At 33.8% G+C, this 23904-nt stretch overlaps 4 protein-coding genes and 1 long non-coding RNA gene across 6 annotated transcripts in view; 3 read left to right on the forward strand and 2 right to left on the reverse strand.

Moving 5' to 3' along the window:
* The first annotated feature begins 3135 nt into the window (after positions 1-3135).
* Positions 3136-8984, forward strand: LOC107031887 (ABSCISIC ACID-INSENSITIVE 5-like protein 2). The gene is made up of 3 exons (XM_015233378.2): positions 3136-4510; positions 4594-4665; positions 8454-8984. The coding sequence occupies exons 1-3, from the start codon at positions 3617-3619 to the stop codon at positions 8532-8534; spliced, it is 1047 nt and encodes a 348-aa protein (XP_015088864.1). The 5' UTR covers positions 3136-3616; the 3' UTR covers positions 8535-8984.
* Positions 8985-9422: 438 nt separating this feature from the next.
* On the reverse strand, positions 9423-14024 carry LOC107032254 (co-chaperone protein p23-2). Of its 2 annotated transcripts, none has more exons than XM_015233836.2 (6): positions 13886-14024; positions 13606-13789; positions 11801-11957; positions 10855-10880; positions 10715-10760; positions 9423-9848 (listed from the first exon to the last, which is right to left on the reverse strand). In XM_015233836.2, exons 1-6 carry the CDS (start codon positions 13888-13890, stop codon positions 9814-9816), a joined length of 453 nt encoding a protein of 150 aa, XP_015089322.1. In that variant the 5' UTR covers positions 13891-14024; the 3' UTR covers positions 9423-9813. The 2 variants fall into 2 exon arrangements, with proteins under 2 accessions (XP_015089322.1, XP_015089321.1); XM_015233835.2 differs by having other exon boundaries at positions 13606-13801.
* Positions 14025-14632: 608 nt separating this feature from the next.
* LOC107032133 (probable small nuclear ribonucleoprotein F) lies at positions 14633-17570 on the forward strand. Its single transcript, XM_015233711.2, has 5 exons — positions 14633-14719; positions 15682-15769; positions 15884-15921; positions 16547-16611; positions 17266-17570. Exons 1-5 carry the CDS (start codon positions 14714-14716, stop codon positions 17333-17335), a joined length of 267 nt encoding a protein of 88 aa, XP_015089197.1. The 5' UTR covers positions 14633-14713; the 3' UTR covers positions 17336-17570.
* Positions 17571-18290: 720 nt separating this feature from the next.
* On the reverse strand, positions 18291-20466 carry LOC107032121. Its single transcript, XM_015233698.2, has 3 exons — positions 20221-20466; positions 18790-19051; positions 18291-18681 (listed from the first exon to the last, which is right to left on the reverse strand). Exons 1-3 carry the CDS (start codon positions 20362-20364, stop codon positions 18614-18616), a joined length of 474 nt encoding a protein of 157 aa, XP_015089184.1. The 5' UTR covers positions 20365-20466; the 3' UTR covers positions 18291-18613.
* A 2604-nt stretch (positions 20467-23070) lies between these two features.
* LOC107001842 overlaps positions 23071-23904 on the forward strand; it is a 2080-nt gene continuing 1246 nt past the window's right edge. Inside the window, exons 1-2 of the long non-coding RNA XR_001454475.2 lie at positions 23071-23196; positions 23677-23729. This is a non-coding gene — a long non-coding RNA (uncharacterized LOC107001842). The remainder of the gene's footprint in view (positions 23197-23676; positions 23730-23904) is intronic.

Raw genomic sequence — 23904 nt, forward strand, 5'->3', positions numbered from 1 at the left:
TATATATATATATATAGTATATGTTAGAAACTGAAAATAGTTTTATTTTAAAGCTTATACTACAAATTTTCATTTCTACCAATGTTTTTTCAAATTTTTCCTACAACACCTGCTTAATTTAAACTCAATTTTAATATTCAAAATTTAAGATAAGAAATTTTAATTCCAAAAGTCTTTGCCAATAAATCAATATAATTTGAAGTAACTCTTTAACGATATATATTATACTATATGTAACTTTTACGTCTGAGAAAAAATTTGGAATATATTTGGAATTTGATCAAAATTGTTGTAATGATCTCAAATTTTGAAAATGACCTTTTACCTCATACACTATTTAATAGTATATCTTAAAGATATATATGTTCTCACATAGACATTAAAAATATTACATAATTATAAATAGTAATGTGTCCACGTGAGGACATATATACATACTTTAAAATACACTATCAAATAGTGCATCCTCTATAAAATTTGGTATCAAAACATCAATTTCGATCAAAGTTAAAATACTTTTCAGACCATTTTCCCTTTGCGTTTTGTCTCATACTTCATACCTATTGCACAATTTATTTATTTTGCGTTTTGTTTCAACACTTATACCTTCTCTATTTTTTCAAATCAAAATAAAGAATCGTATTAATATTTATTTTAAAAAAATCAAGTATTATTAATATAAATATTTAGTCGGCAATCTTTTATATTTGAAAGTCCATATTTAGTACCAATATATTTATATAAAATAAATCTTTGTGCTAATTTGTACAAATGTCCAAATATAAACTAATTCTGAAATCACAAATTTCCATAATATTATTATACATGGTGGATGTACTATTTTTTTTAAAAAATTAGAAATGGTCAAAGCTCATATGTATGAACAAGTTAAAATACTTTCCATATTAGGTAATGATAAAATAAGCAATTAAACTTTTTTCCCCAAACAATTTGTAGTGGACCACCAAATGATATCCAAACTATGAAGTATAATAAAAAGCCTATAATACCTTCAATTCTCTCTATTTTATTTATTTTAATCGAAGTTGTATCGCAAACAATCGTTTTATCTCATAAAATAAAGATTATACATATATTAAATTCTTCTCAGAAATTACAGTATATATACCATTGTAAATAATTCGAGCTTTCGAACAAAAAGAACTCTTGATAGAGACTTCAAGGACAAACCTACAATTTCGTTTACAAATTAAGCAGAATTTAATACTCCGTTCGTTTTTAAAAATTAATGACCTTCTTTCTTTTTTAGTCTGTTTAAAAAAATGACTTATTTTTTTTTCTGGTAACATTTTAGTTTCAACTTTTCACATGACATGTTTAACGTATAAAATTAAAAGACAATTTTATATATTTGACATAACTTTAATTTAAGACCACAAGATTCAACAGTATTTGCTTAAACTTTGTGTTAAGTCAAATTGGATCAATCTATTTAAAACGGAGAGAGAAATAGCTTTGACTCATATTATATGTTTGCTAAGAAGCACTTTCTCTTCTACAGGGCGATACGGATTACGAATCTGAATTAATTGAGTCAATATCGAATACTATATGATGGTTATTTTATTTTAATTTAAAAATAGAAGCACAATCCCAACCATTTATGGTGACTGCCAAGTCACATTAGCATATTACATATTCTCACAAATAAAATAAGACACTTTGTCTAAAAAGATGAGTAAAGCAGCACAGACCAGGTCTCTGTGGCCTAGGTTTTTGTAAAGTTTAAAGATAGTAAAAAAATTTAAGTTCCAAATATGGGAGTGCTATGGTCCCTTTACATTCTCGCACATTTCGATATTTATATTAAAGCTTGATTAAATTTAAATTTAAATTTAAAAAAGTTTCACATATTGATTTCGTATCCAAATCCACTACTAAAATACCACTCCATCACCATCCTGGTTGGTACTCACCTATGTCTTGTGTTTTTTTTAATGTATAAAAAAAAAAAATTCTTTTAATTAATGATAAATATATGAAAGTGGGTATTTTTTAATACTTTTTTATTTGTCCTAGGTTGGATACTCAAGTGAAATGAATCTTATTGATTTACTTCTGTCTTTTTTTTAATAAAATAAATTAAGATTTTGATCCTCACATATCTTTTTAACTTTTTGAGTAACTTTCTTTAAGTTGAATTGATCCAGACTTTTTGTGGAAGCTTAAAAAGGAAAAAAAATAGTAGATCAGTACTTTAATCACTTAAGCTATACACTAATTATTATATTAGATTAATTTATAATTTAAAGTAAGTAAATACTGTATATTGAAATACCATGATATTTAACCTAGTCTTTTTTTTATGCATATAAAAAGGACCTTTTAATGTATTTAATTGCTCTGACTAAAATAATTATATTTATTAGCTAAATATAAAAAAAGATATACATTAATTATCTATAAAGTATATATATATGGATGATAACTATTTAAATTTCTTTCAGTTTAGTGAATGAATTATCGAAAATAACTTTTTTTTATCATTTGATATTTATAAGTCACATTGGAGCTCCGTCTAAATACGAATCACGTACTATAGAATTTATTTGAGGATGACGCTCCTAATAATTTTTTTTTAATGTTTAGGCTTGAACCCGTGATCTCTGGTTAAGAATGAAACATTCTCATTGGCCATCACTGGAATGCCTACATTTTGTTCTCCCGATTTTACTCTGTGGGGATGATGCTTTCAATAAAGTTTTCGTCATATCAGGACTCGAATCCAAACGTTTAATTAAAGATGAAGTAATCCCGTCATTGCAACGCCTGCATTATATTCTCGTGACTATACTTTGTTAGGGTGGCAATCTCAATAAATTCGTCTTCATACCATGACTCGAACACGTGCCTCTGATTCAGGATAGAACAATCCCATCATTACAATGCCTATATTATATTCTCTCGACTTTACTTTGTGGTATTATATTATTGTGGATGATTATGTAAGTTAATTCACATATAGAAAATGAAAAAAGACACATTTTATAGAAAATAAAATACTTTGGCATATACTATTTATTATTATACTTAGCATATAAATCTAAGGGCTAAGATTTGTTTAATATTAATATAATAATTACAATTTGAAAGTTCTCTTGAATTTGTAATTTTTATATAGGGAGTGTACATATTTTATTTTCTAGAGAGAATAGAATGTGGGTCTTTGCTTCTATTCTCTCCTGAATTAGATTGAGCCTCAGGTTTTTGCAGCAAAGAGCACATATGGTTTCTGGGTTTTTTGTTCTCTCATTGATGATGAATGTTGGCTCATATTTTGCTGCATGCAAGCTAATTTGACTCTTCCCTTTTCTGGGTATTTCTTCATTTTCCTAGGTAACACTGTTTTCTCCCTCTTTTTCTACCTAAATCCCTAGCATTTTGTTCAATTTGATCTGGGTATTTTTTTTTTTAATTGAATCTGTTGATGGGGGTTTTTGTGATTGTTACTGGTAGTGGGAAATGGGTATGATTTGTGTGTATAGGGTTCTGAAGGAACAAATGTGTTTTGATGTGATGAATTATTTGGATGTAGACATTAAAGATTAGAACTTTAGTTTGTTTTGTGTGTGAAAATTGAATTGATTTTAAAGGGATGGGATCTCAGGGTGGTGGGGGTGGAGGTGGAGGTGGGGTTGGGGTTAATAGTATTGGTGTAACTCAAGCTCAAGCTCAAGCTCATGCCCAAGACCCAAAGACAAATGCTTTGGCTAGGCAAGGATCATTATATAGCCTTACTCTTGATGAGGTTCAGAATCAATTGGGGGATTTGGGGAAACCATTGAGTAATATGAATCTTGATGAGCTTCTTAAGACTGTATGGACTGTGGAGGCTAGTCAAGGAATGGGTGGAACGGATTACGGGGTGTTGCAGCATGGTCAGGATGCTTCGGGGAGTTCTTTGAATCGACAATCGAGTATCACACTGACTAGTGATCTGAGCAAGAAGACAGTTGATCAGGTGTGGCAGGATATTCAGCAGGGGCATAAGAGAGATAGAATCGATAGGAAAGCTCAGGAGAGGCAGCCTACTCTTGGTGAGATGACACTGGAGGATTTTTTGGTCAAGGCTGGAGTGGTTGCTGAGTCGACTCCGGGGAAGAAAAGTTTGGGGTCAGTTTTAGGGGTTGATTCAATGGCATTGCCTCAACAGCAAGCTCAATGGTCACAATATCAGATGCAGGCAATGCATCCGCTACCGCCACAACAACATCAACAACAACAACAGAACATGCTTCCAGTTTTTATGCCCGGCCATTCGGTTCAACAACCTTTAACTATTGTTTCCAACCCAACAATAGATGCAGCTTATCCTGAATCTCAGATGACAATGTCCCCAACAGCTCTGTTGGGCACATTATCAGACACACAAACACTTGGAAGAAAAAGAGTTGCACCAGATGATGTTGTTGAGAAGACTGTTGAAAGGAGGCAAAAGAGGATGATTAAGAACAGGGAATCTGCAGCGAGGTCACGAGCAAGGAAGCAGGTGACTTTTGAAATATGTTGCGGTGTTTTGAATATGGTATATCGTCGCCGTGGCTATTGAAATATTATCTTTTTTATCAACAGGCTTACACCCATGAGCTGGAGAACAAGGTTTCACGCCTCGAAGAAGAGAATGAAAGGCTCAAGAGACAGAAGGTATGTTTTTTGATAGCTACTTTCTTGTCAGTGAATATGGTAGTCATTTGCATATTCTTCTAGTGGTTCTTCAAGAGTGCGGTATCAGGTAATTTGTATCATTTGCATTCTTAATGGTGTTAATTGCACTGATGTGGGCATCATTGAAGTGTGTAAAGAAGTTCCAATTCTAGAACACATGAGAATCAAATCTTAAAGAGATGTAGCACAATTTCATCATAACGAATTTTCAATACCGTTTCTGACATTATGTTAAACTGTTGAAACCTATATCGTTCGAGTCATCTAGGTTCTTCACTTCTCCGCAGAACAACCTCTCATATAATGATCTTTGTAATGCTGCATTATGATGAATTTAACTCCGGGAAGAATGTTTGTTGCATAAAATAAAAGAAACAAAATTATATATCATGGTTAAAGTGATATATTTTTGTAAGGTTAGAAACAAAATGAGTTTAATCATTTATGCAATGAGAAGAAGCAGTCACTTAAGTGCGTACTTTACGAGAGAGAAAAATGATTATTTTATTCTCATTGTAAATATTATTTAGTAAGGTCAGAAATAAAATGATTTCAATCATTTATGCAAATGAGAAGAAACTGTCTCTCTTTCTCATTTTAGGTCTTGTTTTGTCTTCCCTACTCTGTACGAAAAGAAAATGACTTTCAAGGGTCTAGTACTGAATTACTTTTAGTTTTATAACTTTATTCCTTGTATCACTGCATTTCATTTTGTAAAATCTTTAAACTATTATATTGGCATTTTGCTGGTTGAGTTGCATAGAGGTGCAGTGGCTATCTAATGCTTAAAGTTCACTGCTTATCATGCCATGTCCTTCACCATTACATATGTTGCTTGGACTCTTCAAAAATGTCAATGGATGTGTGTCGGATCCTCAAAATAGTGTATTTTTGGAGGCTCCGCCATGGGCAATAGTATTCTGTAGAATCTGAGCAACATAGATCATTACTTTTATCGACTTCACAGAAATTCTCATAGTGGCAAAATTGTAATACCCTTAAGGAAGATACCACCTTCAGTCAGTTTTGATGGCAGAAGGTATTTTCTGTAGATTCACATTGGAGAAGGAAATAGCATAATAGTTGACCATCAAGAAGTCTCTGGAATTTTACTTTAGTTCTTGTGTCCCTTTGTTCATCGAAATAGGAGAAGGTGAGGTAAGGAAGAAATCAGTAGCAATGTTTGTATGTAAAAATAAACCACATTCAAGTTTGTTCACGTGAGAAATAAGAGAAGAGAGGAGATACATTTATGACTTAATCTGAGGGTCTATTGAATACAACCTCTCTATCTCCAAGGTAGGGGAAAGGTTTGTGTACACTCTATCCTCCCCCAAGGTCCAACCCCATTCTGTGGGGGTTACTCTAGGTTTTTATTGTTGTTGTTAATCATTTAATCAGTATAAGATACACCTATTAGGTGTCAAATACAGTACAAATGATATTTGTCCCAATGTGGGATAGTATTTAACTTAAGAACTTCACTCTTATAGTATTCTCAAGTCTACCTTTAGTGGTTTTCTCCCAACATTAATAAAAATATTTACCTCATCAAGATATTCTAAACTCTACCATAGTACCATTCTAACACTAATCTTAACTTGCTAACAGTTTGTGGATTACTGGGGTTAGGAAAAAAGAGGAATGAATGTTTTGTGAGATTTGACTTTGTTTAAGAAAAAAGGATGGCCATCGCATGAAAGTGAAGGCCAGGTTGTATCTGTCTCCATCCATAAGCATCAGAATAAAACTAGTATGCATCTTCTTTCTTTGTTGGAATCTTAAAATCTTGACCAAGTTATTCCAGAGGAAGATTTGAAAACAAGGAAGCAATCCTGATGTTGACCTAGAATTATCTGCTCTCTACGGGTTTCCAAATGAAAAAACAAACCTTTAATAGATCTATAAGATATCAGACTTATCAACAAGCCAAATATTGTATTTTACTGGTAAGTAAAATATTATTCCATTTTTTGTTGGCAAGTGTTCTCCTTTCAGGTTGGCTCAAGGTTACAAGCTTTGGAGGTAGAGTCAAAGATTAGTTGAATGTATCATTCTCTATTCTATGAGAGTTTTTATTCTGAAGTCATCTTTGGAAGGATAGAGATGAAGCCGACAGAGTTGATGAATGAGTTAGGAGAATAGAGGATTGGAAGAGGTAAGGGAGCTAAAGGAAATGAAGTGCAAGGAGGAGGTCAAGCGAGTGATAGCCATGTTGGCAATTTCACAAGAGACTGGTTGGAAGCAGAATTTGAAGGCATTGTGGTTAAATGAGAGGAATGGTAATACTAAGTTTTTTCACATGGTAGTGGTAACTAATGGAAGAGGAATTTAGAGTATGGAGGGGTGGACCTAAAACCAAAAAACCTGGTTGAACATTTATTCGGTTGGTTCACGATTAATTTTTCAAATTTAACTCCTTCAATTTGGTGATCGGCTTCAAGGGTTCGACTTTTCTGTCAAGCTCTTAAAGAGCTTCTGGTCCCCTTAGCTTCGCCTTGGCCCAAAACCAAATTTTCACTCGGAAGATTGAAGAAGCTCAAACCCCTTCCCTTTTTCTCGCTGTCTCCCACATCCCTTCCCGTGGTTTTTTACTATGTCTTGTTTCACTATGGTTCATTCTACTGTTGCTACTGTTTTACGCCTCTGCCACCGGCCCAGTGGTCGCCCTTACCATTCACCTAGTGCAGTCTTCCTCTCCGTCATTCAGTGCTAGTTATGTTGAGAGTGTAAGAGCTTTAGATCTATCTCTTTCCTTTTTGATAAATCAATGAGCCCTGAAACAGTCTACACTGCATAACTGAACATGAGAGTGCTAAGTCGTTGAGTCTATTTTACTTTTGCTTTTCTTTTACATTTTCCTTTTGTCTATTTGATTTCCAAAGTAGCTAACTTAACTTAAATTTTATTAAACTCCTTGTAACTGATCCAACAATATCTTAGTAAATTTATGTTTACGTGAACCTGAAGTCAAACTTCCGAAAACCAAATCAAACTGACCGACACCCACCCTCAAAGTATAGAAGTCAATGAATCAGTGATGAAGGGGAAGGAGGAAATGAGAGGCAGTTGTGAGATTTTACAAAGATTTGTACATGGTAGAGAGGTTGAGGGGAAAGGGATTATTCAAACTGGAGGGGGAATAAGGGAGTGGTTGGAGAGATCTATAGGAGACGAGGAGATGAGGGAAGCAGAAGGGATGCAAAGCCCTTGTATCGGATGAATTCACAATTTCACAATACTTTTTGTTGCATTATTGTAAAGATTGAAGATCATTGCGGAATTTCAAGAAATTGTAGAGTTTGAAAGCAAGCCTTAACATAAAGAGGGGGGAGTAAGAGCATCAAAGATTACAGGGCAATTAGTATGACAGGAAGCATTAATGAGATATGTATCTCTACATCTCAATATCCATTAGTGGAAGAAAGATAGAAATTGGATGCAGTTTGGTGGAAAATGAAGTGTTTACTTTAGAAGAAAGAGTCTGAGGAACTTATTCCAGTTGGACCTTAAGAATGCTCGTGATCACGTGAATTAAGAATTTATGGAATTTCTTTTGCAAGTTAAATTTTGGAATGCCTTCTCAGATGTGTCTTTTATATATGTCATATTTATTGTACAAATAGCAAGATAGTTGTTGCTTTGTTCTTGATGATCTGTTGTCTTCCCAAAATTAGAGAGAATCTAAGACAGCCCTGTCACGTCCATTTCTTGTGTTTCTCATCTGTCTTTCACAGATTATAATGTTAACATGGTTCTACATGCAGGAGATAGAGCAGGTGTTACCGAGTGTTCCACTTCCAGAGCCTAAGTATCAGCTGCGCAGAACAAGCTCCGCGCCCTTCTAACATCCAGTTTCATGGACGAATGATGAATATGTAGATGCATAGTGTTCGTTATGTCATTGAAATTTATGTTAGCTAGTCATTCTCCTTTCATCTCCTTGTTCTTGGTTAACATCCTTGTTCAGGAGACTGCCCTGGAGGCCTCCGCTGGCAGCACTTGTCGGGTGCCCATCTGATTGCCTTTAGCTGTCTCTAGTTCTCTAGATAAGTTTTTTTCCCTTGTATGTACATTTTTATAGTTTTAACCTTGGAATTATGTGGAGGATATAGTTTTGGTAGTTTCCTTTCGGTTACTGTAAGCATTTCCAGTATGACTTGCTTTCGAGACAAATGAAAACAAAGTTATTGTATGTTTCCAGTTGTATTGAAACGAACGTGAGAGGGGTAATCTTCTTCATGGTTCCTTCTAGACTTGAAATCCTCAACTGCTTGGCATATGGCTTTCTACAGCTATAGAAATTGATTTCAACTTCATTATTGTCATAGATGGACTAACCTGAAGCTTTGATAAGTTGTTTTTTATGTTCAATTGTAAGGTGTACATGTTCCATATAGATCATTATCTTTTGTTTTCCTTCATGTTTGAAACAAGAAACACTAATAGGTACATAACTTTTTAGTTAGACAGTTGTTGAACAATTGAACCTCATCCTTAGTTACCAAGTGTTTACGCCAAATTATGTAAATTTACTATGGTTACGTGATTTAATTGGGTGAAAATGCATGTTAAGTAACATTGCGATATTAGTCGATGTAATGGATGCGTATATTCATTTATTGATTTGGTGTAAACAGTCGTAGTTGGCGAGGCAAATACTATAGAATCACAATACAACAAGGGAAGGGTATCAATAGCCTGAAAGCAAAATCAAAGGTAAATTTCACAACATCTCCAAAAGTATAGGGCCAAATTTGAACATTATCTCTAGATTACATGATGTACTAAGATTACTGTGGTAAGCTGAAAATATTTTTGGTTAACAATCTCATTTCCAAAGCCATAATAACCAAACACATGCCCATGCAAAGTGAACCACTTATAAATCCAAAATTGTGCCAGAAAATCCCATATTGAGAGGTAAAGCACTCTCTAACAAAAGTGACTCCTTACCGAGCCCGATAAGGTGAAACAAGATCTAACACATGACTTAAAACCAGTCTTCCAAATACCTCTATACATCTGAATAAAGCAAGAAAGTCATTATATTTTGCTTCCAAAAAGACTAAACTCTAAACATCTCTGATGATCATCAGCCTCTTTCAAAGTTTTCAGCAGCTGGTTTTAATTTCCCCTTGCCTTTTCCAGGTCTGGAAGATCTGCAATTTAGAGACAAAATTAGTGTCACAATTGGGAGAACTCCATCTCCTAATAAATACTTGTTTCTATCTGGCTAAGTTGGATAGGTGAAATTAAGGACATTGAAATAGATGTATCAAAAAGACAAAGCAAACATGGACTTTTTATTTACCTTTACGCAAGTAAATAATCAGAATACACGAGAAAATCAACAGCTAAATAAATGTCGATTTGGTAACTTAGAAGAGAGAAAGAAAACGTCAGGCAGAAATTGGTGTATCGATGAGAAGGAAAAAGACACTAGCAGAGAAGAAAAGAGTTATAGGGGGCCACTAAGTTACACACTGGGAGAGACTATGATTAGAGCTAATGTGTGTTATGTGAATTCAATGTACTTATCGAATGTTCATTTTATTCTCGCTTCTAAGATGTCTTTTGGCATTACAGAAAGTTTCACTAAGTGAGGTTTCCCAGTTGGAATAAACAAAAGTTTAAGCCTTTGTTTAGTAACTTGTCCTTGTCCCTCCCATTCTCGTTTTCTCCTCCTCCGTTTCTCTCCTAATAGTTTATCTAAGCTCTGAATGTTGTCCTCCTACACTCATGCCTCTCCTTTCTCTCCCTTTTTTCCAATCTCTTTAAGTTCTTGTCTCTTCACTGTCAATCGAGTATAAAAAGTTGTTCACATAAGCAAGAAAGTGAGAAGCAATAAGTTGGTTCTATTCCTCTCTTAAAGGAAATGACGGCTGGATAAGTATTTGACTATTTGAGAGCAGATGCATACTGATGAATTGCAAGGAGAGCACTGAAAAACATGGCATTGTCTCTGATGTGTACAACAAATTAAAGATGCATGTAAACTAGTCCAATCAGATAGGAAACAACTCACAGAGCATTCCTCCATCATCGCTGCTCTCGTCGTCATCTCCAGTATACTGAAAGAAAGATATATTCAAGTTAAATAACTATGATCAGAGTAATTGAACATTATGTTGCATATAATATTAAACAAATCAGTTTAGGCATTACCGCAACACCCCCATCATCAGAGTCCGCTGCATGGAACAAAAAAACTGGAGTTAGCTTTATGAGAATATCAGGATACAACAAATAACGTTATATCGTTCAGTGTTCATCGTTATTGATGCAGAGCCGTAAAAGAAAACTAACTTGACAGAATTTGATTATCACTATGGTCCGAGAAATAATAGGGAGGGAAGTGATGAAAGGATATTTAGAACTGGATCAATTTGAAGGCTTGGGAATTCCAAAACGCAAACCAGCATGCCTAATTTTGGAGCACATTATCTTCACATTGCATCAATTGTAAAACTAAAATTTTAGGCAAACTAGGTCCCTCCCGGGGTTTTGGTCTAGTGGTAAGAGCAAAATGCGCAATGTGCAGGTTAGGCCCACATCACGTGTTGAAATATTGATGTACGTAGAATCATGGTATTTAAGTGGAGAAGGGTAAACGGGCAGGTCCATTATCCATCAAGTTGGTAGTTAAGTGGAGAAGGGTAGAGGGACAGGTCCATTATCCATCAAGATTCAAACTTAATACTCCGTTAGTCAGGCTACGAAAGTTCGATTAGAGACTGTCAGACTTCATAAACTCAACCCCCAGTCAGATTACTAAAAGTTGCATTTTGATCAATCAAATGATACATTCCGCACCGAAAACAGAAACAAAAACCATTAAACAAAAAAACTAAAAGTACAGTTAATATTTCATCTGTCACTTTGCTCCTATTCCAAAGCATAAGAAAATAAAAGAGGAAGGATGTGGATGGTATTGAATTACAAATTGAAGATTCAACAGAAAAACAATAGTAAGATTGGCCGAAGGCTTACCAGCATTAGGATTCATTAAAATACCTAAGATCTCTAGTTCTCTTTTCCCTCTCAAATTAATGGAAAGATGGCATAACATTAATTTAATTTTAATGAAGCAAGTGATATGCAGCCAACTCACAATATTCTTCATCATCTTCATCACACCATTTGTTCCAATCGACCTTGAGGTATGGAGCGGGCTTCTCTTCAGACTTCAATATTCTTGGCCACCAGCCTCTTTGCTCCTTTTGGATTGAGCAGAGGATAATTCTCGACCCAATATTAGTTTTACACCGCTGCACCAGAAAGCACTCTATGACATCAACCATGACGATTTTCTAACCTTGAAACTATATTGTAAAAGGAAGAAATATCCAGTGCAAAACACAGCTATTTACATTTACCAAACTCTAGAAGAATAAGAAATACAAGCAAAGACAACTTGAAGTCAATAACATAGGCCAATGGGTTCACGGTCTTATACACTTCCCAAAAGTTTGAAAATTTCTATATCCATTTATATAGTCCAAGCCCAAGGCAGAGGTTAGATCTATCTTGATGTAGATCCACCTCTGGTCATGAACCATTGCAAAAAGGTGTTACAACAGCTGTGATTGACTGAGCCATATGCTGACTTTGTGAAACCCATTAGAAACCACAGCAATAAACCAGGCATCCTAATTCGAAACTACTACAACCTTTTTCAGCAAAACAACATCTCAATCCCAAACTAGTTATAGTCAGCTATATGAACCCTTAATATATGTCCCAATCTATTTGTACCATCTTATTTCAATACTCAATAACATTCCCCATCAATGGGACCGAGAATAATAGGTAATTCGGGATAAAAGGTAGTTATACTTTTAGTTAAACGCGTACAATGAGCTCGTTGAAACCTCACTACAAGATTGAGGGGAAGGGAAGAAAGTTGAGCCATACCCCCCTTACTTCCATATGGTTGATGTTATCTCCTCCTTTCCCCATACTTCGGAAGGAAGAGATCGGCGGTGCAATAGTAAAAGTACTCATCAGGTTCAAGCTGCGGAAACAACTTCATGCAAAAATGCAATGTAAGGCTGCACAGATGTAAGACCTGACGAGGTCCAGCCCTTTCTCAAACCCCACCCCATAGTGAGAGCTTAGTGCACGGGATAGCTAAGTTGTTCGGACTCGGGTGCGGGTGTCCGATTTGGGTGCGGATCTAGAGATCGGATCCTTCATGACATAATTTTTAAGATTCGAGGATATGGATCCATGTATGGATACGGATACGGGGACTTGCCTAAAAAAATTAAAAGATTTAAAAATAGAGTTATAAAACCCAAACTATGAGATATTATGTGGAGAACTTGAGGAGAATCCTCAAAGGAGATTAAAGGAAAATGAGTGATATAGAAATTTCTATACAAAAGGTATTCCATTTTTTTGAATTTCACCTTAGCTTTTAGCTTTTGTACTAATATCATCAAAACTATCCAGAGTTTCCCCATTGATGTTGGTCAAAGTATCCAAAATCGGTCAACCAAATCGGGCACCAATCCCACATCCAAATCCACATCATGTCGACGCACGTGCGGCACCAAAAGCGAAGAGTCTCCAAGCAACTTAGCCAGACAGCCCTTACTCAATAATTTGGGATTATCCACACTTTCTAATCATATACAAATTGATAGACAAACACCTAATATAAACATACTAACAACCCTGTTCATCATACTCAACACAATTGCTACATTTTTTTGTACCCTTTTTCAATAATTTAGGATTTCTCTAATATCTGTACATTTTTCACTTACATACAAATCCCTGCAAACACTGATTTAAACATAAACCTACCATCAACCCATTTCATCAAACTCAACAAATTTACCACAACCAATAAATTAAACGAAAACCCAGAAAGAAAAAACAAAACTTTACAGAAAACAGTAAGAAAAACACCTCAGGAATAACATTCCCGTAAAGCTGGAGAGTGACGGAGAATGAATCGCCATTGACACCAATAGCAGAGAAATTAAAAACACCATCTGCGTCACACTTCAACGATACATCTTTAGCATCAGGCAATGATATAGTCAAGTAAACTTTCTCCGATCGTTGAGCCCAAAGTACTTCCGGTTGACGACTGCACATATTACTATTTTTTTTCAAAATTTTCGCACAATACAACTCAGAAAGAGCAAAAAAATTGCAGATTATTGAAATTTATTCAAATAGATACCTCATTTTTGCAGAGAAATTGAAGATTTCAGTCGATCACTGGATCAATTGATGTCGATTTTTCTTCTGTTTTTTCGAGTTTTAGAGCTCAAAATTTTCTTCCATAGTTGTCACTCTCTCTTTTTATAACTTTATTTTCCTTTTTTATTAGCCAAAATAAATAAATCATTAATTCTATTTTGTCGTGCTTTTATCGTATTTTGTCATGATTTCTTCACTTTCTTTATTTCTTTCGAGTATAATACATTTGATAAGATGATTTATTACTTAATCTTTACTCTCTTTAAAATTCATTTCTGAATCACGCTAAATTATGCTATTATTATTGTTGTTATTTCAATCTATACTATTTGCTTCTGATTTATACAATGTAATTTATCTGAATATAAGCTTAAGAAACTTTTTAGAATTTTGATTTGTCCTAATACATTGCGAGAAGATATAACTCTATCTTCTATCAAAAGTAGATTTCGATCATACCCTATTTTTCTATATGTAGCTGAAATTCATGTAAAAATATCTGTATGTATAAAATATAATAATGTACGTCATTGGAAAATTTCGGATATTTAACTTTAGATACGAATTTTAATAACTTCAATCGTTTATATCTGAAATTATCTCGAAATGAATAGTGCAAAATTTTACTATCAACTTAGGACATGGGCTCCAAAATGGGCTAATATGTTCCCATTATGGGAGCTAGGCCCATTTAATTGGGCTTTTAGCCCATTAAGGTTTATAAGACCCATATATATAGAATTCACCATTTTCATGGAACGATTTTTTTCACGCCATTTTGAGAAACCCTAAACCTCGAAAAGCTTCAATGGCGGTAAGTAATCGATCTCATTCTTCAAATGACTGCTCTCGCTTTCATCTTCGTCTCCTTATTGTGCTCTTGATTTGTTGTTCTTCGTCTTCTTTTATCATCCGCTGTTTTCAATTGTGCTGCTAACTGTTGTTTGCTGTTGACAAGTTACTGTACTGCAATTACACAAACTATTTCTGAGCGGTTTTTGGGTGCTAACTTCTATATTTAGCTTATTACAAAAAAATGTTTATCTATGCTGCTGAATAATTGCATTAGGACTTTTTACTGTTGCTATGGAAGATAAGTTTGCGACATGTGTTGTGCGTCTTCGATAATTGACGCTCTTGTTCGATGATTTCAGCATTTTCCTTCTGGAGATTCATATTAAGCTTATATAACCAATACTCATTGAAGTACCTTTTTTCCATCTATTTGCGCAATTAGGACTTCTGAATGTTGTTATGGAAGTTAAGTTTGCAATGTGTGTTGTGAGTCTTCGATATTTGACGATCTTGTTCGATGATGTTTAGCATTTTACTTCGGGAGATTCATATTAAGCTTATATAACAGTGCTCATTGAAGTACCTTTTTTTCATCAATTTGATATTAGCAAAGTACTTTCTAGTTTCTGGTTGTTTTTAAGTGTCTAAATTCAATTTTGGAATGAATGAGTTTGAATTATTGTGAGCTGGATTAGAAAGTTTGTCAATTTCTCTAAGCTGAATTTCCAAGTAAATTGAGACATGGAGAGTAGATGTAGTATCGGTGCATCAATTATATAAGTTTGGTTGCTGTGATTCTTCTAAAGAATTCCAGGCGTGTGATGTACAAAGTGTATTACTGAAGCTTTATCTTGGCTATATTAATCATCATGGTGTTGTACCATTTACTCATGATGTGTGGATGGACATAAAAGTAGAATATCACACTATGTTTAGAAATGTTGAGTTCTGATAAGCCTCTAATATATTGTGTCATTGCAGACAGTACCAGTTAATCCGAAGCCTTTTTTGAACAATTTGACTGGAAAGCCTGTGATGGTAAAGCTGAAGTGGGGATTAGAGTACAAAGGTACTTAGCTTTTGAGACTCGCTGATTTCTCACACTATGTTATTCATTAAGGTTTTTGAGAACGAGCTGCACAGACATTTAACTAAGTCTTTTTTTTCTCTTTTCTCTTTGAAGGGTATTTGGTCTCTGTGGATTCATATATGAACTTGCAGGTACTACGGTTAATTTGAGTTTTTGTCTGTATAATCAAATTGTCTGAAAGAAGCATCATCAAGTGGATGTATATACTTGTGATATGCTTAACTCTTGTTATGAACCATTCAGTGCTACAAATCAGTTGAATGAATAGCTATCTAGAGCACGGCATTAATTATATTGTATTAAGGATTTCCTTTTTCAAACAGGTAGAAAAGATTTTTTCTGAACATCCAACTCTGTTAGGAGAATTCGTGTCAACTTTGCAATAGTTTGGGACATTTGCCTCTTTTCTTTTTCTATTTGTGGATGGGCAATGGGGAGGGACTGTGTTCAGTAAATCAGATGTCTATAAAAAGTTGCATCAAGTTTTTCTGCAATGATGTAGATGATCAGTATTAAAGTAGAAGACAAATGGAAAAATACAGTATGAAATAGATCTCAAAACTAAGAGATGCAAAGCTCATGAACTGTTTCATGTATGTTCCTTGTACGTATACTGCACTTGTCTTATGTCCCTTCCACAATTTACATTCATCGTCTGAAGAAGTACCTGAGCTCCCAGTAACGTGCTTTTTCTGAAGATTCTGGATGTGTGCCTATTTGTGTGTAATTTTCTGTAATCATGTTTCTTCTTTGCAGCTTGCAAATGCAGAAGAATTCACTGATGGAGTAAGCTCTGGCTCTCTCGGAGAGATCCTGATTAGGTACCTTCATTGCTTCATCCTTTGATCTTGATATTTGGACTGTATTTGAAATCAGGTGCACATAATACTCACACAGTGGTAGGTAGTTAGCATTTTAAAGACATAGTCATCATATCCCCTCCTTCCCCTCCCTCTCCTTTCTGCCTGCATCAAGCAGTAGGCATAAAAAGCTGAAGAGACACGTCTGGTTGAAATGAATCTCTCATTTATTCTTCCATAGTTTGACATTCTCTGTTAATTTTCCCCCAAATTTGGTTCATTTTCGGAGTGGGAAGATGGAAACTTTTCTTTGCCCTGCATCTTTCTCTGTGTTGGACGTCTCATGGTGGAAACCATAAATTGTTAATATTCGACCAGCACTTAAGTGTATTATTCATCACAATTTAAAGTGTCTCTCGTTGCAAACTAATTCAATCCTTACCCACAAAACTTGATTTCATACTCCAACTTCCTTGCAATACCATTCTCTAATTGGATGGATCACTTGCATCTTTTCCTTTTAGAGAATGGCTGAATAACCAAGTTTGACCATAGAAAGTTGCATCGTTTTCATTTTTCGCTTGGGATTTTCAATTTCTTTTGTAATCACAAGGTTGAAGTAGCTGCTCCTCAATGAAAAACCGTGTATTAACCTTGTTTGTTTTGCATTTGCAGATGTAACAATGTCCTCTATCTTCGTGGTGTACCCGAGGATGAAGAACTGGAAGATGCTGATCGCGACTAGGAAGTGTATTTATATGACAAATTGATCAACGACTTGAATGTATCCCCGATTATGTGTTTTCTTTAGGTGCTCCTTTCTGATATATGCTGTTCGTAGTCTGGCGAAAATATTGTTAACCAATGATTTACGGAGCAAAGTGACTAGAAAGCTGTATGATCTCCAGATTGCTTTATTTTTGTTATAATCACAAGCTTCAACTCGTATCATATAATACAAAAGTAATGCATGATTGATAGATTTTGTCCAAATTGAAACCAAATTAGTTTTTCAAATTGTTAAATATACAAATTAAAACAAATCAAAGTAATTTTGTTTCTATTTTGTCAAATATTTTTGGTTACCTATATGAAACATATAAGTAATTCATTCGATCTACAATCATTAAAGATACAACTCCTCATCTATTTTGTCATGGGAAGGTTATATTTGTTACTAAAGTGAAGAGCGATAAATTCACTCATTTCAGTTATGATATTAGTAGGAAAGGTTTGACAAGACACGAAGTTGAGGGATCTCGCAGAGGGAAGTGTTTGGTTCAAGGGATCTATAGATACATCATGAACAGATTCCCATTGGAAAGAATTAAGATCTATCGGAAACAGTCTCTCGATCCCATATAGGTTTGGCGTGAGATTTGTATACACCCTACCCTTCTAAGATATCAACTTGTGGAATTACATTAGACAAATTGTTGTTTGTTACTCAGAGGCAGAAATAGGACTTTTAGTTTATCTGCACTCTGGACCACAAACCATTTGGTTTGTTGGGTTCTGGATAGATTATTTATACATATTATATGAAAAACACAAATACGAGGTTTGAGCCAAAGCTAATGGGTTTTCCGGAACTTGTAACCATAACGTTGGCTCCGCCCCGGTATTCATTCAGCCAAGTATTGAATCTTCAAGTAACAGTTAACAGCAAACTAAAATGTTAACCATGTTCATTCTCAATCTAACAAAGAAAGTGCATGGATATTAACGTGGCCTGTTTCAGGCAAACTATACCCTTGAAAACTCTAAATTGTTTTACATCCATTAAGATATACTACATTCTTTGGTGTTCAACAGAATCAAGAACAAAAACGGATATACTTAAAAGGAAATTTCGCGGTATCTAACTGATAACGTTATTTCTCCGCAAAAACAATTAACTGATACACAAAGCTAAGTTTGATTCAGCTGTTCTTGAATGTGTAACAAACTCTGCCTTTTTCATGTTACCTGACAAAGCCAAAGCCTACATCACGACAAACAGGCAAAAGATCAAACCGATAGATCAAGCAAGTCCAAGATGACCTCGTCCTCCACAATCCGAACACATTATGTTACCAGAACCCCCACAACCTGCAAGGTCAAAGTCGAAGAGTAAAATATCTGGCCGTTTCCAGATCTTTGTCAACAAGATCGAGGAAAATTTGAAGGTGAAGGGAATGGAAGAAGAAAAGAACTTACCTAAGCATCTAACTTTGACGATTATCCCTTGACTTTCCATTATAGAATCAACATATAGGCCCGAACCGGAGCAGGTGGCACAAAGGACAGCGCCTTTAGCTTCACACTTGGGACAATGAGGATTGTCTCCAATATTCTTCTTGGCCAAGGACAATCCAGTTGGCTTCTCAATTCTTTCTTCCGGTACAGATTTATCATAGCAAAACAGAGATTCAAGACTGCTTATATGTTTGTGAGCATCACCAACAGCATTTGGCATTGCCTGCAGAGTTGACACACATTTATAAATCATTTGCAAAATGCAAAGAGATGCAAATCCCTATGATTTGCTTCTACGTAAGAAATGAAGTTGGAAGCATACATGAAGACAAATGTAATACTTTATAGTTGCTCCGTATAACATAATAATACATGCACCCTATTATGTTACATCTAGTCTAACACATGTTATGTACTAGACAATTTTTTCCCTGCACGAGATGGGCATGTTACGTATTGATTCAAAGGGTGGCCAGGTTTCTCCTAATTTAACAAATCATTGTGGCTTAGTTTTCCTTTGAAACCTTTTACACAATCTGTCCAATGTTTCAAGAAGCTCTTCGCCATTCTAATCTTGAAGCACTTATATTACAAGTCATACTCCAATCAAAAAGGATGAAACCCAAAGAGGCGTATGCAATCAATTGCTCCATATTAGATACAAACATCTGTAACCACAGAGTTTTTGCCCTATTCATTAATCTGCAGCCTCCCACCAGTACTAGAAAGCTCTATTCACTCAATCACAAAGCTAGGTTAAAGAATTGAATCCCCTTATAATGTGCAAATAGTGGCAATAAATAGAAAATCGTGACGATTTGAATACCTAGTATAAACTCCTAGCTCCGCGCCACTGTGTTCACTATGGTATATTTATCCTTTATATGCAGCACTAATCACTAATAAATACATGACCACCTCTATATATCTTTATGTCCTCCCCCGGTGAAGCTACACTTCTGCTTACGGATTCAACAGAACTTAGTAGCTTTAGCCAAGACCTCATATTTATATTTAAAATTTTCACTTAATGTAACATTCATCAAACTGTCTTTTTTCTAGAACTCCGAACTCATAATCCTAGCTCCATCTGTGTTCTTCCAGGGGGCGGAGCTACACTTCTGCTTACAAATTCCGCAAAACCTAGTAGCTACCGTATTCCTAAAACTCCAAACTCATAATACTAGCTCCGCCTCTCAGAAAACACAAACAGCTCATTTATGTATCATTTTCTACAGTAATTCAACCTTTAAAGCTTAAAATCAGGTTAACTTAGATTATTATTTTTTTTCCTAAATGGGATCGACAAAGCATAAAAACAACAACAAAAATTGAAGAATTATGAAAGACTTTCATATAAAATATTGGAAACAAATCAAATAAACAACTTACTCGTCGTGTTGACGGAGATCCCAAAATGACATTGTTAGACAAATTTCTCAAATTGGGTATCGCAGAAAACGAACCAATCCGAGAAATTTGTGTAAATTTGGGTAAACTAACTGACAAACATGATATCTTTAACGTAAAATCCATTTTTCTACCAAGAAATTTGAAGCCCAGTTAACAAATTTAAAGCTTTTGTAAATCTTTTTTCATCATTTTTTGGAGAAATTCGTTCTTGTATTTGTCTCCAATAAACCTTGTAAATAACGACATAATTCAATTTGGCAACTGGACTGATTCAACCCGATTGGCCCATTTATGAGTTTGGACCAAAAATAGGCCCAAGTTCTAGTAGGTCTATAGGAAAAATTTGTAGAGCGAACAACGTAAATCTCACTGGTTTGAGCAACTTTCACATATAGCAAACACAAAATTCATATTTGTGCTCCATAGCAAGCATAAATATGTATTATTCGCTATACATATACAAAGAAATTAATTGTATAATTCGCTGTACATATACAAAAGAAAACAGTTGTATATAAATCAAGTGTATAATTTGTGTATGTATAATACGATAAAGAGAAAGACAAAAGAAAATTGGGTAAGCAAATATTCGTATTGTATAATTATAAATGTATAGGACGAAGATGTATTTGCAAGTGTATATACAATTTTCTCTCGCTTTATACAAACAAAAACGCGGTTTATACATTTCGTTTCTGTTTGTATACGCGATAGAGGCGAGGGTGGCGAGCGATATCTGGGAGAGTGGCGAGCGAGATCTAGGAGAGGGGAGAGAGGGAACGAAAATATATGTATATATATATATATATATATATATATTTTCTCACTTTATACAAACAGAAACACATTTTATACACTTGTGTTTGTATAAAAGTGAGAGGAAGCGAGCGAGAGATGGAGAGAGAGAAGGAGAGTGGTGAGCGAGAGTTTGTGGGAGAGTTTGAGGGAGAGAGGTGACTGACAAACAGTTTGCTACAGGGCATAATTAAATCAAAATGTGGTTATAGCATTTAATTTAATTTATTAGTTTACCAATTTTCCTTATTTACTTGGCTTGATACATGTATTTCCGATACATGTGAGTCAACTTAAATATAATTTGTTCCAAATACACAATATGCAAGTGTGTTCACATGAGATACACTAAGAGCCTGTTTGGCTCAGCTTAAAAGCTGATCAAACTGACTTAAAAGCTGATTTTTGACTTATTTATCTGTTTGGCAATACTCAAAATAACTTATTTTAAGTTAAAAAAAACTTATTTTAAGCCAAAAGTTAAAAGCTGGGGTAAGGGTGCTTTTTTTTCTTTTAGCTTATAAGCTGTTTTAAGTTGACCACATTTTTATCTTTTTGCCCTTAATATTTTTATACAATCTCCAAATTACCCACATAACCTAACATCTCTTTCTTCCATTTTTCCCTTTTCACGTTTGGCATAGCAACTTCAGCACTTTTATCCAAACACATAACTGCTTATTTTATAAATAAGTTTCAGCACTTTCAAAAGTACTTTTTTAAAGCTGCTTTTATTAAGCTCATCCAAACGGGCCCTAACTCTCTCGCTCGCCTATTTCCCAAGTATTTATATTAAAAATGTGTCTAATATCAAAAATACATATAATATATACTATAGAGAAGGACACTTTGTACTCAGTTTTAATTTAATTTATGTTTGTTGATTGGATATTATTCTCTCAAATCTAGATGTATATAATAACTACTAAGCAATCTTCCTAGAAGGTGACTAGGACTTTAGATGCTATTTAAATTGTAAATATTTCATTATGGAATGGTAAAAATTCACAGTTTATTGAAGTTTTGTGAGTAGCTATAGTCATTATTTCTCTTTGAAATACTTTTCAAAGCTATTTTTAAAATGTTATATCTCGAGTTTGAAGTAAAAAATTATGGATTCAATTGCTTGAACAAATTTTTTTTTTAATTAATAAATTATAGTTCTTGGCTTCTTTGCATTTGATGGTTTTGGTGTGCTTGGTTTTGACTTGAATTAGTATTTAAAAATACTCATAAAATAATTTTGGGATAGAGTTAGATTATAATGTCAATTTAATTTACAATTCTCTTGATGACCTACTTGAAAAGGATATTAAAACTTTGGAGAATGTACTTGATAAGGATCAAGGAAGGAGCAAACAAACTACAAAGAGATATTTTAGTTTATTTCAACTCAAAATTTTGGAAAATGATATATAATCGAGTTTAATATAAAAAAATAAAGTTGGTTTTATGTAACTTATAAATTACGCATTCAAATTATGAAAATAATTATCAATATTTGTATTAGGATAGACAGTTTACCAGATTCATTACATTTTTTGAGATACGATCCTTTTTTGAATTATGTTAATACGGATATTCTGTACACTAAGCTGCTAAAATTAGCCTTTTGTTCTTCCCACCAATAATATTGTCGCATGAACCAAAATTAAACGTGAATCGAGAATTTAAAATATATGAATTAATAACCTAATTTTACCATTTATAATATTACATTTCAACAACATAATTTTTTTCTTTCATTGCCACCATTATGAATAATTAACAACATGTAATTAATTAGTGGTGCCAGTTTGTTGAAGAAGCCGTCTAAATATTATAAAAATGTCATACTGACTATGTGATAAAAAAAAAATTAATTTAGTGAAGTGGGGAAAAAAGTCTACTAAAATTTTAAATATATTTTTGCAATATATTGTGGTTGTTGGGAGGTGATTTCTTATCTAATGAAAAGGAACTAGAAGTTGACTTTTTGTTATTAAATTATATTTATATCTTCTATTTAATTAAATCACACCATTTAAAACTTCTGAAAACTTGTCTTGTTTTGCTAAAATTAATTCATTTTATTAAAAACAAAAATGGTGCAAAAAATTGGTTTCCATCTTCTTCTATTGTTCATCTTTGCTACTATCATTTCAACTGCCTCATCATCAAGTAAGTTTTCATCTATTTTCTTTTCCGATTGGTCGATTAATTTCACGAAGTACATGTTATTTTTCATTGTTATAATTTTTGAATAATTTTATCCATGATAACTCAAACAAATAGAAAGAATTACTGAACTTGAATCGAGATTTTATGATTTTCAATTATTAAATTTGTATTTTTTTTAATATATGTGGATTTAAGATTTAAAGTTGATGAAATTATAATGATAATTATCTTATTACATTTGTATTTTTTTTGTGTGTATGTATGTACATGTAATTTGAGCCAAAAGCATGATGAATTCAGTTAAACTCATAAAATTCGGTCTAGTTTAGATGAGTTGATGACTAATTTTTGTGTTGACTTCTAAAAAAAAAAGCAATAATTTACCTATTTTTTTTAATCAAGAATTTGCACAATATGGATGTTTTATGCATTTTACACCAAATTAATAATTTAATCTAATAATTGTTTATCTAATTACAGGAATTCTCAAGGAATCCATTGATGAAACTTCTGACTTTGATTTACCATCCCAGGTTCCCTCCCTCTCTATCTTGCAAAATAAATTATTTAAATTATAACGATCGTTTGAACATAAAATTTATGAAATTAAAATAAATAAATATATATATATGTATATATATACGTTTTTTGTGTTTGAACGTGAATACAAATTAGAGTTATTTGTGAAGTATTTAAACGTAAATATTG

Source organism: Solanum pennellii, chromosome 10 (assembly GCF_001406875.1).
Source record: "Solanum pennellii chromosome 10, SPENNV200".
NCBI classification, from domain to species: domain Eukaryota; kingdom Viridiplantae; phylum Streptophyta; class Magnoliopsida; order Solanales; family Solanaceae; genus Solanum; species Solanum pennellii.